The sequence below is a fragment of the Apis mellifera genome, linkage group LG7 (genome assembly GCF_003254395.2).
Source record: "Apis mellifera strain DH4 linkage group LG7, Amel_HAv3.1, whole genome shotgun sequence".
Taxonomy (NCBI): domain Eukaryota; kingdom Metazoa; phylum Arthropoda; class Insecta; order Hymenoptera; family Apidae; genus Apis; species Apis mellifera.
In genome coordinates, this window is record NC_037644.1 from 3,851,066 (window position 1) to 3,865,666 (window position 14,601).

The window sequence follows — 14,601 nt, forward strand, 5'->3', positions numbered from 1 at the left end:
ATTAATGATCTTGCTCGAAACGAAAGCTGTAATGATACCGACATCAGCATACTTTGACAAAACAGCGTAACGGAGAAAATATCGGAGTCATAGTGAAAGAGAAAGAAGTTTCAATACCCCACCAAGTCTGGTGGCGTGAGCGATCCGCGCATGCGCATTTGGCATACCTTCAAAGCTTTATGCCGCCAAAATGCATTTCCATGAGTTAGTCGTGCACAGCCGGTTGCGAAGTACGGATCGTACGTGTTGTATGATAGTCTTCGTGAGTTGAGAATAACGTTTACTGTGCTAGAGAAATTAAACGTGCGTTTTCTTTTCAAGAAAATAAAGTTTCAAAGCGACGTATGTTAAAGCTTTGATAATATTTGTCGGTGTGCAAAAGAGTCTTTTTAAATTTTTCTATATTCATCACTAGTGAATCTAAAAGATTAAATTTGTGAAACAATTGTCATCAAGATAGTTTAAAAATGAGAAAAGTTATGGAGAAACAACTATCCTGGCTAGCCCTTATTGTTACTACATTTTATTCATGTGAGTAATTATTATATGTGTATATCTTTTATTTATTTTTCATCTCGTTGAACTTTTCGTATGGTCTCGAGGATCTCAAGTTTATCTGATTTTCAGTCAACAAAGTTTGAATCAGACAATCAAACTCGATTTATTGAATGTGACATTTCAAGGAAAGGTGTATATATTTGTGTTTAAAAAACTTTTATATTCCTTAACGGATAACGTAGCGTGGCACGTTAAAAGTGATGTTGATGCAATTTTCGTCGTATCAAAGAGAATGTGTGTGGAAGTTACAATTTAATTTTTAAATACATTAATTTGAAATACTAGAAGAGTGCATTAAAGGTCGCGTGAATGTTCTATCTTTAGATATTTTCATTCTACTCGACGTGTTTTGTGGTTATTATTTTAGTAGCCGTTTGTGGTAGGTCATGAAAATTCTTATTTTTTTATGAATTCTTACATAAGTTTTAAATTTGTTTACATGTTTCACATCGTTTCGATATCTAAATGATTAACTGACCTATGCAATATTCGCTGTGTCTATTTCATTCAGTCAAATTTATCTGACGTACAATTTATTAATCGCATAAATAAAGTTTAATTTAAAGTTTTAATTTTAAATTTTTATTATTCATAGCAACGTATTTCATTCATCGATGTTTTTGTCATTAATATCGAATTTCTTAAAAATCGTTAAAAATATCGTAATTAATGAAAAATATAAACAGAGAAAAATATTCTTGGAAGTAAGGTATAATTTTGTTTTTTTAAATAATGTTTAATTGATCAATTAAATGAAATGCTAGATTCAATTATAACATATTGAAAACTAACCACGTCATACATTGCTATGCGCAGTTGCAATGCCATTATTATTCATTAACGTTAATTTTGAATGAAATATTATTGAAATTGATATGGAAAAAAAAAAAAATGTCATTTCTAATGAGATGAAAAAATCATCACGATTATGTCACGATTGTAAAAAGATTAGTCATGAGATTCTAGAATGATCGTTTGAGAACAAGAACGTAATCGGTAGGTTTTCTCGCGATGCGATACTAAAATAACACGATGCTTACCACGTGGGTGAGTCTCTCCGTTACATCGTACGAGATGACGTCGCGACTGCTGATTGGACGTTTAGATGGGCGTGCGCCTGGCCTTACCTTAACAGTGTAGCGATGGGACTAATCCGATACTTGAAATTCTTGAACAAATTAATCTTATTTCTTTTTTCATGTAATTCAATCAAGAAAATTTATCATTTTTTAATATATTTTTTTCTAAAACACATCATCAAAGATAATTTCATAGACAGATGTTTGACAATTTGTTTTTTTATTATGAAATAGTAATTTAAAAATCAATTAAAAATTATTTTTATTCGTCATTAAATATTTTATTCATTCCTTTAAATAATAAATATATTTTAAATCTATAATTAAAAATTAAAAATTTCATTGAACAATGAAAATTAAATTTTAGTAAAAAAAAAAAAAGCAGAATATTTCTTATTATTTTTTATTCAATAAATTAGTTATAATATAAATTAATTAATTGATTTTTTATAATCATATAAATCATTTAAAAATTTAAACTATTTTTATTGTATAAAATAGAAATATATGCATAAAAAATAATTAAATTGTATATTATATACATATGTATAATTTTTAATTAATAATAGATTGCAATTACTTGTACATATTTTTATAAAAAATAATTTAAAAAATGAAACTAAAATAAAAATTGTTTTTTCATTTAAGAATTCTAAAGAAATATATTTAATTTTGTATATTTTTTGCATACTATTTACGTTGTACATTTCGTATATATTTTCTGCATATGTTAGATATGATATCTTAAATATAATGAATATATTATTAAATTTAGAGTTAGACCATAAAATTTTTATAATATTAGTAATATTTTTTAATATATTTCAATTTATAATATCATTTATTCATTATATATACTTAAATATGCTATTATTATCTTATATATATAAGGCAAATTTATATTTTAATTAAAAATAATAAATATTGGAAAAATGTAAAAAATCCTCGTTTAAGCATAATTTTTATTTTAACTAATATATATCAAATGATTAAAATTGTGGACATTTTTACTTTATAATTTTTAATTTTTTTTAAGCTTAAGATTCTATAAATTTATTTGCTAGCAATAAAATTCATTTTTATATAAAAAATATATAAAATAAAATAAAATAAAAAAGTAGATATTTTTTATTAATTTTTTATTCTTTATTATTCATATAAAAATTAATTTTATTTATTTATAATTTAATTTAATATTGAAATCATATTAAATCATAAAATCTTGTTTTTTAATTTATTTGTATTTAATTTATAATATATAATAAAGAAATAAATAAATAGAATCTCAAAAAATTAATTTAATAGATCACTAATATATGTCAATAATTTCAATGATCCTAGAGGCCTATTTTCTATCTTAATGTAAGAGGTCATTTTAATGTAAGAAGGCAATTGTTTCGATCGATTCTATCACTATCTTGGAGTATGCGAAGTATTGAAGAACGCGTCAAGGTTTTTTTTCAAATCGCGCACAGAAACTATTATTTAAACTTTAAAATTATCCTCGATTTATTTTTATCTCCGCTATTTTTTCTCGCAAGATCTGGTTTCTCAATGTGCGTAAGTATTTATATACATTCCATATATTTCTCTTTTCGAAACCAACCATATGGTTATGTTTTTAGGCAAGATAAGTGAATGTCTGATCATCTTGGTATCATTTTTTGTTCCGTCAATGTTGAAATGTATTCTCATTCATTGTTATTTTCATTCATTATTATTATTTATATTATATGCTTATATATATATATATATATATATAATTATATAATATAAGTAATATATAAATAATTATATAATATTTATTTCTACATTGTAATAATTATATAACTTGTGAAAGTTTTCAAAATTTTGATTTTTTTTTATTTTATTTTCGAAGTAATTTTAGAAATGTATTAATCATAGAATAAAAATTTTTTAAAAAATGCTACAGTTTTTAACATGTAAATTCTATAGTGTATATATATATATATATGAATTCTTAAAAGAATAAACATTATTTTTTTTAAATATCTAATTAAGTATCGAATCCTAGAAAATATAAGTCAATTTAATATATTAATTTTGTATTTTAATAGTAATAGCATATACACGTACAAGAAAAGATTCAAAAACATTATATTGATCATAGTGGGAAATTAAAAATTATGTTAATTATATTAATATATATTATTCATTCTTAGCTTTAATATATATTATAAAAATTTTAAGAAATTTTAGAAACATAATTTACATTCACGTAAATTATATTTTTATGAATAAAGTCATTTTATAAGTTATTTTATATAGTATGAAAAATCTCATGGATAGGAAGAACATTTCTCTTCTTTTATTCATATAGTGTCATGATTTTATTTGTACTGTATGTTTTTGTCAATATGTCTATTTTCAAACCTGTATTTTTTTCAAAGGATTTTTAAGGTTTTGTTAATCGTATACAATAAGTACTCTAAATATAATAATTATACATATTAATAGAAGATTGAAATATTTATCGTTTTTAAGATAACAATATGCAAAATATGCAAAATATGCAAAAAATAATGGTTTTATTTTAATTTTAAAAATTTTATTCAGTAGATCAAATAATATCATAGATGTCCTAGATTCTAATATTGTCAATGACATTCTAAATATTTCAGAGTAATTGCAGATATCTTTTGAATTGTTAATGAATATTCTTTAGATTTTCATGCGTTTAGCAATTCTAATAGCTTTTTTGAAAAAAAAAAATATTCATACAGTACAAAATATTAAATTTTTTTTTAAATTTTAAAAAAATATCATAAAATAGAATTTTAAAAATCATAATTCATATCGATATGCAGTGTCTAATAATATGATGAAGTAAATTTATATTGTAACAAAATTAAAAATCTAAAAATCAAGTAATTTTACGCATTAGGAAGATAATTTTTTTTCTAATAAAAAAGATAAAAAAAAATTAGGGATAGATCTGAATTATTTTCATCACTAAATTGTATCGACAATTTATGCTTATTATTCCTATAATTTATTAACTTCATTATATTAACAATTTATGCTTATTAATTCTATAATTTATTAGCTTTTTATAATTTATTAGTTTCATAAGCTAATAAAATATAGATTGATATTCTTGAATCTAATTTGCCTCATTTATATTTTCTATTACCATGTATCTTACGTTCAAATATTTGAAGTAATATATTAAATTAAATTTAAATGTCATTGAAAATCAAATGTGAGATTAAAAATAGAAATATTTATTTGATGAGATTAACATCAATAATTTATATTAATGTTAATTTCTACTAATTTAACATTAATTTGTCTTATCTATCTTAAAAATCGATCATTATATTATATTTATATTCGAAAACAGTCATATAGATTACATAAAAATAAAAACTGTTAAGATAAACGAAATATTTATATTAATAATTATTATATTATAATATTAATTAATCACATTACTTATAGATTCTTGATTTTCAGAATCTGATGTCATATTCTTATTTGGGAATAGTAGAAGGGGAAAAAGTTAATAAGAGAGGGAGTAACACAATACGATTATCTACGTCACCAGGCCAATATTAAATGTCATGAGTTTCGTTGTAATGACAATATATGACAGCGTGATATCTTATCAATACCAATGTCAATGCTATGATGATAAAATTCATTTAATATGACATTTAATATGACCGTAAAAACCACAATTTATTATTGAAAACGTGCTGTAACACGTACAGTAAACGTAACAATCGTGTTAATTCTTTAAGTTAACTTTTTCTCTTTTTAATACATAAATGAAAATATGATGTAATTTTGTAGAATCTTGTCTGAGAAACACGAATGATAGTGTTGTACAAAATCAAACAATGCATTTTTTTTTGTTTTTTTTTTTTTACAAATAAAAACAACTGATTAGCAACTGACTGAAATTATCCGACCATCCGAAAATAATAAATATATTTTCAATGCATCTTGAAAAAAATTTAATAAAAGAATCTTTACAAATAATATGTGATATTTTTGAAGTATTTTATATCATTATATCTATTGTTATCAGTTTCAAAAGATTCTTAATATTTATATCATAAGAAAATTACTTATTATTGAAACCAGAAATATTATTACTTCGAAGATTTCGTTTTTGTTGTATGCTTTTTCTTTTACAAGTATTCATTAGTAAAAAAAATCTTTCATCAACATACTCGTTTTTTGACCTCTAATGTACAAATGACCCATCTTTCAATTAGAAATCCATTCTTTTGAATGAAGCAAAGTAGCCATTGTATATTCAAAGAATTCTTTCAAGAATATTGCATAATCATTCTTTAAGGGTCACAGGAAGTAAAAAGCGTTTCAAAAGCGTGGTCATAAATGAATACGAACAATGGCCATTCAACTTCATTCATTCTTGTTTAAATCAACTGAAGTTCACACAGCGTGCTTCATAACATACTTATCTTCCGCAAATCTTCATCTTCTTTACGTTTCAATTTCTGTCCGCTTGTTTCGATTACAATCGATTATCGAATATCTCTCGTTCATTAGATTTATCAATAAATAGATTTCGCACGAAAAATGATAAATGAGTGTTTACGAAATTTAAAAGGATTTTAAAAAAAATTTGTATATTTCTTTAGATCAAATTATGATTTAGATCAAATAACGTACGGAATACATGGAATTTAATTAAGATGGTTTTTTCGTAAATTCTTTTGGTAGAAGAGAATATAGCATTCTGCCGAGTCAATTACAATTTAACTACCGTTGGCCGACTTTGTACAATCAGAGTCTAAAAGTTACCCTCCTGAGATATCAAAACTTGGCCCCTTTAATTATAGCCGCAAATAACGACGCAACAACCTAACCTCTGGTGTACTAGGTCAGACGTCACCTCTATGCTTTTGACATTTCGTGTTTCGATCACTTTCGTTTCTCCTCCATCCTTCTATCGTTCCACCATGTCGACCACTTTTACTTTTTCTACCTATATCTTTCACGATGAAATCAACGTGTGAAAATTCTCTTAAAGTAGAGCGAATCTGCACGTGGAAAAAATTCCATTTGTTGATTTTAAGATTTCTTGTATTAAGCATCAGATATTGTACAATATTATTTCAAAAACCAAGTAATAGTTCGGGATAGTTGTTTATTGCGGATAATATTATTCGAGGTTTGTTCGAGAAAAGAACGAGGACAAGACTGAATAAATCGAGTTTTATTCTTTGGAAGAGAATAGAATGGTGTCTCATTCTGTTGATTTTGAACGGATGTAAAGGTTTCTCGTTTTTATGGACTTTTCACTTGTTTTCGGATTTCTCAATTTCTGGCCGACTTCGAACAATATGTGGATGACGATTTGGTTATATCGAGATGAAAGATTGTTGATTATTTCGAAACAATATAATAAATCGTGTTACATTATATCACTTTCGTTTCGTTTCAACGATTTTTATTTTTTGCAAATATATTTTTTATAGCGAGAAAATTCTTCGATGAATATGGAAAACAACGTAGAACGAATCTGCGCGTGGAAATAATTCGATTTTAAGATTTCCTGTAAGCATCAAACATTGTGTAATATTATTTCAAAAAGTATAAGTAAATAAATAATAATAAAGTAAATAGCTGTTTATCACGGATTATATTATTCGGTTAATATGCGTAGTAATTTCAAATACGAGAATACGTAATAAAATTAAAATTATCTATGTGTGAAATCGTATGAAATATTTGAATGTATATGTAATAGTTTAAGAATTATACGTAAGAAGTATAATCTTGTTTTTAAATGATTGTATCATTAATTTCGATCATATTTCTTATTATTGCAATCCAGTTTTTATTTATCGAATGTTACTCGAATTCAGAATTTCTTTTTTTTAATTTCATGTTTCAACGTGTTTATTTGTACGTAATATTAAAATTATTATTCAATCAATCAATATTAATCGAGTTGAGTTAATTTTAGATTTTTTTATTCTTGGAATTACTAAAAATCTATAGATGGAAAAATTATTAAGTATTTATTATATATATATTTTTTAATTAATAATCATTATAATTGTTAATATTTTTTTAATTTTAAAATACTTTATATCTATTATATATTTAAATGTACATTATAAATTATTAGTTTTAATTTTTATATAATTTATTATAAGAATTTTTAGATTTAATTTGATCAAATACTTATTTAATGAATACAAATTTCATATAATTTAGGTTAAAAGTTTATTTGTTTTAAATCCTGTTTAGTTGAACTCGTTATATTATATCTATAATATATAAATATTTTCATATTATTTTTTATTAATCTTGATGGAAGTGATAATTGATTGAATAATTAAATTCGAGCTAAAGTAAAACAAAATATTCTTTCGATTGCAAATTCAAAATTCAATTTCGTTGAGTACCACGAAATTAAATTGTTTTAAAATTATATCTTTATTAATTTTAATTGATTTTTGTTGGTAGAAATAATAACAATTTAAAGTAATTTATGAATATAATTAAAGTTTTGCAATATTCAATGATACTTCATTTTTACATACGTTATTCAAATGACAATTAATTTGATCTACATATTAAAATTTTTAAAATTAAAACACAAGTTATAAATTGGAGAATAATATATTTGTAATAAAATATTTTTTTAATTAATATATTCATATTTTTTTTACAATAATGATGATCAATATAGATCATTTATAGATCGTTTTTTATATGCATTGTTTTTGCTAATGTATTTAATTTTTATTCATGAATCAATGAAAGATATATATAATTCTCAATATAATTTTTCTAATTTTGAAATAAATAAAAATTCTAAAATGCAATTTGTAAATATAGTTTATTCATAAATTATATTTCAATTAATATTTGAGTTTGTAATTATTTATAATTATCTTATGAACTTGTGTAAACATATACATATGATCGGTCCAAGAAAAAAGTCGCGCGACCAGGGAATTTTTTGGCACGTGAAAAGCAGGGTTGTTTTGGCAGGGTCATTCATCTGTCGCCATCTTAAACAGAGCCAAGACTCATTTAGACGTCGGTCATTTTGCTTCAGTATAGCAAACAACGAAATTGATTTTTGTGAATTATGTTATGCAATAATTTTTTCAATAATTTTATAAATTTGTGACAAAAATGTGAGTATATTTTTTTTTTATATTTATGCATTTGTACGAAGTTTGAAGGTATAAAGATATAATATTGAAAAATATAAAAAAATATGTAAAACACTTTTTGCTATGATATTTCGATGAAAGAAATTTCTATTTAGATTTCATTTTTTTATTTATGTTAAAAAAATGTAAATTTGCTTAAACTTTTCGACTTGACGAGATATTTAAAATTAAAGAAGATAAGAGACTCTCTCTTTTTCCTTTTTAATCAATAATATATAAGGTGGAAAAAAGATAGGGAAAAAATTTATATTTCTAAAGATAGTGAGAATATTAAATTTCCATATTTTATAATAATGTTTTTGTAATGAATAGAAATTGTAATGATCAAAAAATTCAAATAATTGATATAATTATATAATCAAATGAACTTCGAGTATTAATAATATTAAAAATATTAATATTTTTTTATAAATTTTAAAATCAATAAATAAATTGATTATTTTGTTCATTTATATATTTATTTAGCAATTTATTCTATTCATATATTTTACATATTTTATTGTATACAATAATTATTACTTCTTTCTATCTTTTATTGTTATATCTTAATATTTTTCTATCTATCTAGAAAAATCATTATATCTTTTTTTTCCCTTTGTTTTATTAATATCTCTTATTTTAATGAAATATTAATGAAATATTATAAATATGTTAATATTGTATCTATATTTGGTTTTTGAATTTATGATTGTTTGAAAAAAATATGCTTTATTATAAAATATAATTTTTTTTTTTAAAGTTTTGTGTGTAATATTTTTTTAGTTATTGAAATTCAAAATTGACAATTAAGATTGAAAATCAAAAATCTAATAATCATAATACAAATACGCTATAACATAATAAATTAAATTAAATATAACAAATGCTTTTGATTTTAATAAAAAATAATTAGCAGCGAATTTGTCCATTTCAAAATTATTCTTTGAAAACTTAATTTAATGTCACTAATATGTGTATCTGACATAAAATCTATTTTTTATTTCTGTTTCAATTCGTATGATAGACCATTATCTTTTATAGATTACATATATGTAATTCGTGCAATGCAAAGATTATTATATTGGATTTGTTAAACTTATTATCTTATTATTATCATCTGCTGTTGCCATTAAATTCAAGTAATATAGAATCATAATATCGAATTCTGACTGAGTAATGATGGCAATACGATGGCAATATTATATTGTCGTGTTGTCTACTGTGGTAAAGATAATAAACATTAAGTCAAACATTATCGCATTCAGATTATTAAAATATATTACTATATTATACATATAGTATTTAATTTATCGTATTATAATTATCATATGATTTTATTTAATGTAAGATAAATTCATCTTTTTTTTTTTTTTGATGATTATTGAAATTTAAAGTTATCATTTAGATTTGGTAATGAAAAGTAAATATTTGAAAATTATTAGATTTTATTACAGTATTAGTTCATGACTTTATTAAAAAAAAAAATTATCAATTTTGTTTATTTGCTTATTAATTGTTTTCTTCAAAATTAAACTTATTCAAAAATATAATTAAGTATAATTACTTAAATATAATATCATATAATTTAACTTATTCAAAAATAAGTTCTCATGTATAATATAAAAAATAATTTTTTGGATACATAATAATTACATAATAATATATAATAGTACATGAATATTTATTATTATATCTATTATATATACTATTATAATAAAAATAGCATATCCATTGCATCTTTCTTTCTAAGTAAGAAATACATCAAATTTAATTATATAAATTGAATTTGTTAAACAATTTTTCATTCTCTTCTACTAATTTTTCTCAAATATATAGTTTAAAGTGATATAAATTTAAATAAACTTTCATTGTTTAATTCTAATATTCAAAATAAAAAACTAGGTTTATTATGAATTCAAAAAAAAATGTTTAATATTTTTATTACTGATTGAATTTTTCAGAAATTTTTGAGAAAAAAAGTATTAAAAAAAAAAAAAAGAATTCATTATAAAAATAGAGATTTAAAATATTTAGACTGATTATGATTTTTATAAAATTATAATAATTATAATAATTTATAATATCAATAATTTTTCATCAAATATTGGATTACTTACGCTTTATTACATCATATATTTAATGTTATAATAAGCATATTCATTGCTTTTTTCTTTCTGATTAAAAAATATTTTAAGTTTAATTAATGAGAATTGAATTTTTTAAAACGATTTTCCATAATTTTTTATCAATTCTTCTCATTCCCACAGATATAAATACGTAATATTGAATTTTATCTTTATCTTTTATTTCAAAATTTTTTTATGCTTTTTGAATAAATAATATATGAATTATCATAACATATGCTAATGAGAATAGCATTTATTATTTGATGCATCAATATATACAGTATATTAGCTTTTTATAATTTAACTTAATGCGTATAAAAGTTGAAAAACATCGCGATTATTCAAAAATATAATATTCTTCTTGAAGTATATTTATTTTTACAATTAATGTGGTCAACAAGATATATATATATATTTGAAAACGCACGGATATCGTAACATTTTGGAGCCGGATGAAAACGGTTGAACAAATTCATGGATCAGCCATTCTGATTTCTACTTTAAAATTGTATCTGCTGAACCAATTTTCTCGAACGAATGTCAATAGTTTTGTTTACAATTCGTTACGAATTTTCTATAAATAAATTACTTTCTATCATTGATCGTTCGATAAAAATAATTATGTAAAGAGGATATTAAAATTATTCATGATGTATCGATGGAGCAAATTTTCATGGAAAACAATTTCATAATCGAGTTTGCATATATTTTTATTTTAATTTATTATTTTAAATTGATAATCGTGTTTATTATTCTCTGATCGAATAAAATATATTGGAAAAATATTTATAAATACTCAAGTTATCAATTGTATAAAAAAAATATTTCTTTTCAATAATTTTTGAATATAATCAATATTTTGAATATCTTTTTTCATATCTCTTTTTATACATGTAATTCCTATTTAATATTAATTTTCGAGATATTTTCAAAAAAACATTACTATTATTTATGTAGAATTTTATCTGTACATATGCATTTATACATATGCACACGTTTTTGTAAGCATGAAACCATCATTTATTTTTGTTAATATAAACATATTATATATTAATATAAACATATTTGTTAAATATAAAAATACAACAAGTTAATATAAAAACGCAGCAAGCAATGCATATAAGGGGTAAAAATATTTTCCCAAAAATTGTAATAGGCTTGAGATATCTCAATTCCAATCGAGTTTGAGTATAATCGAACAGAAATCATTTTATATTGTTAATATCTATCCGTGAAAAATAAAAAATATAAAACAATGTATGAGCAATTGAAATTACAATAAATAAAATTATCATCATATCATATTTTGTATCTGTAATCTATTATTGTAATATAGATTATTGTTATTTCTTTGTCGTCCAAGTTGTTTTATTCTTTATTGTATTAATTATATGTACATTGTATGTATACATTTAAAAAAAAGTTATTCTTTCTATATAATTAATTCTATATAATAATATATAAAATCATTCTTAATTTACAATTACATATTAAATTATATTTTTTAATGGAATATTACATATTTATTTATTTAATATGAAAGTATGCGTCAATGACTTTGTTTACGTACATAGTAACCTTTAAAATCCTATGACAAAATTCTGTAATAACACACTTGATTAATATTTATAAATATTTCTTATTGATGCTGCTTAAACTTAAAAAATATATCTTTTGCTGTTGTTTATTATCAAAACTGTTTTACGTATTAATAAGATAATTTCTTAATAAAAGATAAAGCAAATGTAATATCAAAATTATTTATTTTTTTATTATTTATATCCGATCTAAATCAATTAGGTATTAATTTTGAATATTGGTAATAAAAATTTAAACATGTTACAATTATATGTATATTATTTGAATGGCAGAAAAACAGATTGGAATAATTATTTTTCAACAATGGATATAATACTTCTGATTTATAGCATATATATGATATATTTATATTGTTTAAAGATTATGCTATTTAAAGATTATATATATATAATATAATGATAGAAATAGATGTTGATTGATTGCAATGATGTTGATTTGATTTGCTCATAAAGATGAAGGTTAGCAATAAAAATAATACTATTATATTGATTATAGGAAATCGTATAACATTTTCCTTTTCTATCTTTTTCTAATATTTTATTTGCAAAAAAGATGATGATTAATAACAATATTCAGTATATAAATATCGATATTAAGCTAATAAATTCCAGAATAATTTAATTTTTAGCTGCAATTCATCGAGATCGGCATCATAAAAAACATATTAAATTAAGAATTTATAGAAATAAAGAAACTTTCTTCTTTCATACAGGATTTTACACAATAAATTTTGTTATTAACCTCTGTAAGACTTGTGTAAATCTTTTTGATTTCATTCTAATTATTATATGATTTTTATTCTAAATTATAACTCAATTCAACTTGGTGATTTTGATTTTAGAGAGAAATTATTTGATTATTTGACTTCATTGCAGAAATTTTAATAAGATAATATGATTGATTGTTATTTAAACAGTTTTAAATATTTTTTACGAAATGAAGAAAATATTATCTACGTTTGAAAACTACGTCATTCTTATTACATTATGTTTCATTAATTATCTTGTTGATAAATAATAATTCATATTTATAAAAACAAATGAATGTTTTATTTAGAATCTTTTATCTTCAACCAATTTTTTCTAATTATATATAATTTTTATTTTTTTAAATTATAAATATTTATTTTTTATTATATAAATTATAATAAATGCTATTTTTGTAATCATATAATATTATCAAAAAGTATAGAAATCGATTGAAAATTTTTCTTGTCCTAATTTTACCATTCTTTCAATCATTTTTTTAAAAATATTCATTTTTTTCTAAAATATCTTTCAAGATTCAAATTTCTAATTTCAAAGAAATCACTGTAATTTTTTTTCTCGTTGAAAATCATATTCATAGAAAATTTAATTTCAATACGAATATAGCATAACATTAAGAAATATTATTATCTTATAATCAATTATTTCATAAAAAATTCATTCACTTTCGTTCAAAGCAGTCTCATTGATTATGTACCAATTCCTATCTAACGAGAGTAAGAAAAAAATATATTCGAGATACAAGAATATATTGATAACGCCCTATACGTAACACGGATTACGTATCTCTGGAATGGTCGTCTGTGTTTAGTCTGCAGAAACGAGGTTCAAGTGATAAAGCATTCATTGTCACGTAAATGATTTCATTGCTCTGATGCGTTTTTACACAATGATATTATTCGATGTTTGTTGTTTGTGAATTAACCGGATATTGCATGATCAATTTTATTATCATTATTTCATTCATTATCCTATTCTCTATTTAATATTTATTATCCAATTAATGTTTTAAATTAAAATTTTTTTAAATATTATTATATAATATATAATATATAATTATATAATATTTTAAATTATATAATATGTTATTGGTGATAATCGAATAAAAGACGATTCTTTGTGGAAAAATAAAAAAAATTCGAAAAGAAAGAATAAAATTTGTTTATTTAGTTTTGTTTTCGAATAAATTAAATTTTATAATAAAAATTTTTTACATACAAGTGAAATTATTTAATTTGATTGAACATAAATGGTCGATAGAAAGTATATAGGAGATCAATATTGGTAATCAATATGATCAATA

At 21.6% G+C, this 14,601-nt stretch overlaps 1 protein-coding gene across 1 annotated transcript in view; it reads left to right on the forward strand.

Moving 5' to 3' along the window:
- Nucleotides 1-210: 210 nt before the first annotated feature.
- Nucleotides 211-14,601, forward strand: part of LOC725260 — an 81,082-nt gene continuing 66,691 nt past the window's right edge. The window contains exon 1 of the mRNA XM_001121132.5: nucleotides 211-531. Within this exon, the coding sequence (XP_001121132.2) occupies nucleotides 468-531 (64 nt within the window). The 5' untranslated portion in view covers nucleotides 211-467. The remainder of the gene's footprint in view (nucleotides 532-14,601) is intronic.